The sequence below is a fragment of the Salvelinus sp. IW2-2015 genome, linkage group LG31 (genome assembly GCF_002910315.2).
Source record: "Salvelinus sp. IW2-2015 linkage group LG31, ASM291031v2, whole genome shotgun sequence".
NCBI classification, from domain to species: domain Eukaryota; kingdom Metazoa; phylum Chordata; class Actinopteri; order Salmoniformes; family Salmonidae; genus Salvelinus; species Salvelinus sp. IW2-2015.
This window is the reverse complement of record NC_036870.1, coordinates 868737-871436: the sequence shown is the minus strand read 5'-3', so window position 1 is coordinate 871436 and position 2700 is coordinate 868737. Positions and strand designations below refer to the sequence as shown.

The 2700-nt window shown below is 40.2% G+C and overlaps 1 protein-coding gene across 1 annotated transcript; it reads left to right on the top strand.

Annotated features, from left to right (window-relative positions):
- The first annotated feature begins 1518 nt into the window (after positions 1 to 1518).
- LOC111955701 (dolichol-phosphate mannosyltransferase subunit 3-like) lies at positions 1519 to 1746 on the top strand. The gene has a single exon (XM_023975975.1). It carries the CDS (start codon positions 1519 to 1521, stop codon positions 1744 to 1746), a length of 228 nt encoding a protein of 75 aa, XP_023831743.1.
- The last annotated feature ends 954 nt before the right edge of the window (positions 1747 to 2700 follow it).

Genomic DNA, 2700 nt, shown 5'->3' with positions numbered 1-2700 from the left:
ATCACTATTGGGGGGGAGGGGGTCTTTCTCATGGCTACCCATGTAKTTACATGGAAATATAACGTTTATTTGGAAAGTAATAAATATATAGATATTTTTAAAAGCATTCATGATTTGCGTAAATGTAATATACTAACTATTACTCTTGTTAAAAATATGAAATGGTATTACATTTGGTGAAGAGCACATTATGACTTGTTTAGGACTCAAAACTCAAAGTTTAGGACTTGAGACTTGACTTGATACTTGACGGTCTTGACTTGAGACTTGACTCGGACTTGCCTGTCTTGACTTGGACTTGACTTGGGATTTGAGTGCTAAGACTTGAGACTTACTTGTTTCTTGTAAAACAATGACTTGGTCCCACCTCTGGTACTTCCTGTTTGAGTTTCTGCCTATATGAAGGGAGGAGTGTGTAGGAGGTGTATAGTCTTGGGCCTTCAGCAAATTACTTGTGTGAGAATGATAAAGACACAGAAGAGCCTTGTCTAGAAACACCATCTGAGCTGCAAAATAGAAAGTAAATATGATTTAGGCTAGGCCTATTCAGCTATTGAAATACGCCATGTTGTTGTGTGTTATTTAATGGACATATAATTGCATAATTKATTTGTATAGCCATGTGGGGCGTTGCACAACCCATCACGCAGAGGCTCTATCCATATCAATAAACGAGACATAACAGAATATTGATTAAGTATTGGCTATAACCTGTCCTGAGTGAAATAGCCAAKGGGTCATAAATGGTCAAGGCTATTTATAGCCTTTTCTTATTGCCAGATCTGTTTTCCCTGTCAGCCACTGCAAGTGCTTCTTCAACTATTTTGTTTAACATTTATTTAGAGGATATATTTAGAGGCCTGTGAGCTAGGGCCTTTCTTTAAAGGGAGCCCTATAATAAAAACAGTTATTAAACACAAATAGAATTCTAAAATTATTCCGCAAGACACCAGTACCCAAAATGATAGCCTAAATTGCAATGCTTACAAGTTGAAGGCCTATTTTTTATTTTGATAGGCCTAAATTAAACATTGAGTGATAGGCTAAACAAGTGATAGGCTAAAGAACTTTGGAGAATTCAKATAATTTTGAATACACATGGACTTCAATAAACAAATGGATAAGACTGTTCTATTCTATTTTGAATGATTTTATTTAGACAGGAGTAATTATATCGTTTTGGCGAAACATCAATTTCCTTTAAGGCAATCCAACATCTTAASAGTGCACTGTGGACCCGCCAACTTTCTTTTCCAATCGCAAGAGGCTGAAACCAGAGATCTGTATATAATGACAAGATGCTCATGTCTCTGCCCTAACAATGGGATCTTTGTCCCAAAGGCGGGAAGGCAGGCGACAAGCTTAGGTCTGCATATTATTACCCTAAGAAATGCATTGGGTTTATACTGAACAGAATTTGGCGAGAGTGAGCCTTCTCGMTTCGCCTCTTCGTCTGCTGAAACTACATCATCGGAGAAAGCACCCGAGCCCTGAAGTTTCCCCATCATCCTGGTCTACATGACCAAGCTCGTGGAGTGGGTGTTCGGCATCTCGGTAATAAGTGCCGCATTGGYTCTCGTGACTTTTGACCTTCTAGACATGAGGCTCCCAGAGGCCTACAGGGAGGTGGCCGGGCCCATGCCGTTGTATCTGCTGCTAGTGTTCGGCTGCTACGAGGTAGCCACCTTCAACGGCTGCGAGGAGGCATCCAAAGAACTACAGGCTCAGATAAAGGAGGCCAAGTAGGAACTAAGAAAAAAAGGTTTGAAGATGTGAAAAGTAGACTATAGAGACTCTTAGAGAGACTGTTATAGACACCACAAAGACAGATTTGGACACATACACAACGCAAAGTTCTTRTCATGGACCRTGTTTTTWAAATTTTATTTCCTACAGTTCCCAATGTCCATAGAGTGGAGTGGATAAAGTCTTAAAAATMAAATAGGTTCTTCCTGAGTTACATACATCATTGGATGCTGTAGTCCCTATTCTGTATTCAATATTCACCCTATACTGATGCCTAGTCACACGGAAGACTCATCCATCATCCWTATCTGACAGCACTATCCAGTAGCCATTTCGACAGTGCATCTTACAGAAAAACATTAACACATAGCCCTCAAATCAGGTCCCCCAGCAGATATGTTTTCTGAAAATAAATCAATACTGTGTTAGCAAAGATTCCCATCCCTATTGTGTTTGCAAGTTGGTCACGTACACTACMRTTCAAAAGTTTGGGGTCACTTAGAAATGTCCTTGTTTTTGACATTTTTTGTMCTTTAAAATAACATMAAATTGATCCGAAATACAGTGTAGACATAGTTAATGTTGTAAATGACTATTGTAGCTGGAAACGGCTGATTTGAAGAAGAGTGAAGAGTGAACAGTGAAGAGATGACTCCGGGATGCTGGCCTTCTAGGCAGAGTTGCAAAGAAAAAGCCATATCTCAGATTGGCCAAAAAAAAGAAAAGATTAAGATGGCCAAAAGAACACAGACACTGGACAGAGGAACTCTGCCTAGAAGGTCAGCATCCCGGAGTCGCCTCTTCACTGTTGACGTTGAGACTGGTGTTTTGCGGGTACTATTTAATAAAGCTGCCAGTTGAGGACTTGTGAGGCGTCTGTTTCTCAAACTAGACACTCTAATGTACTTGTCCTCTTGCTCAGTTGTGCACCGGGGCCTCCCACTCCTCTTTTTA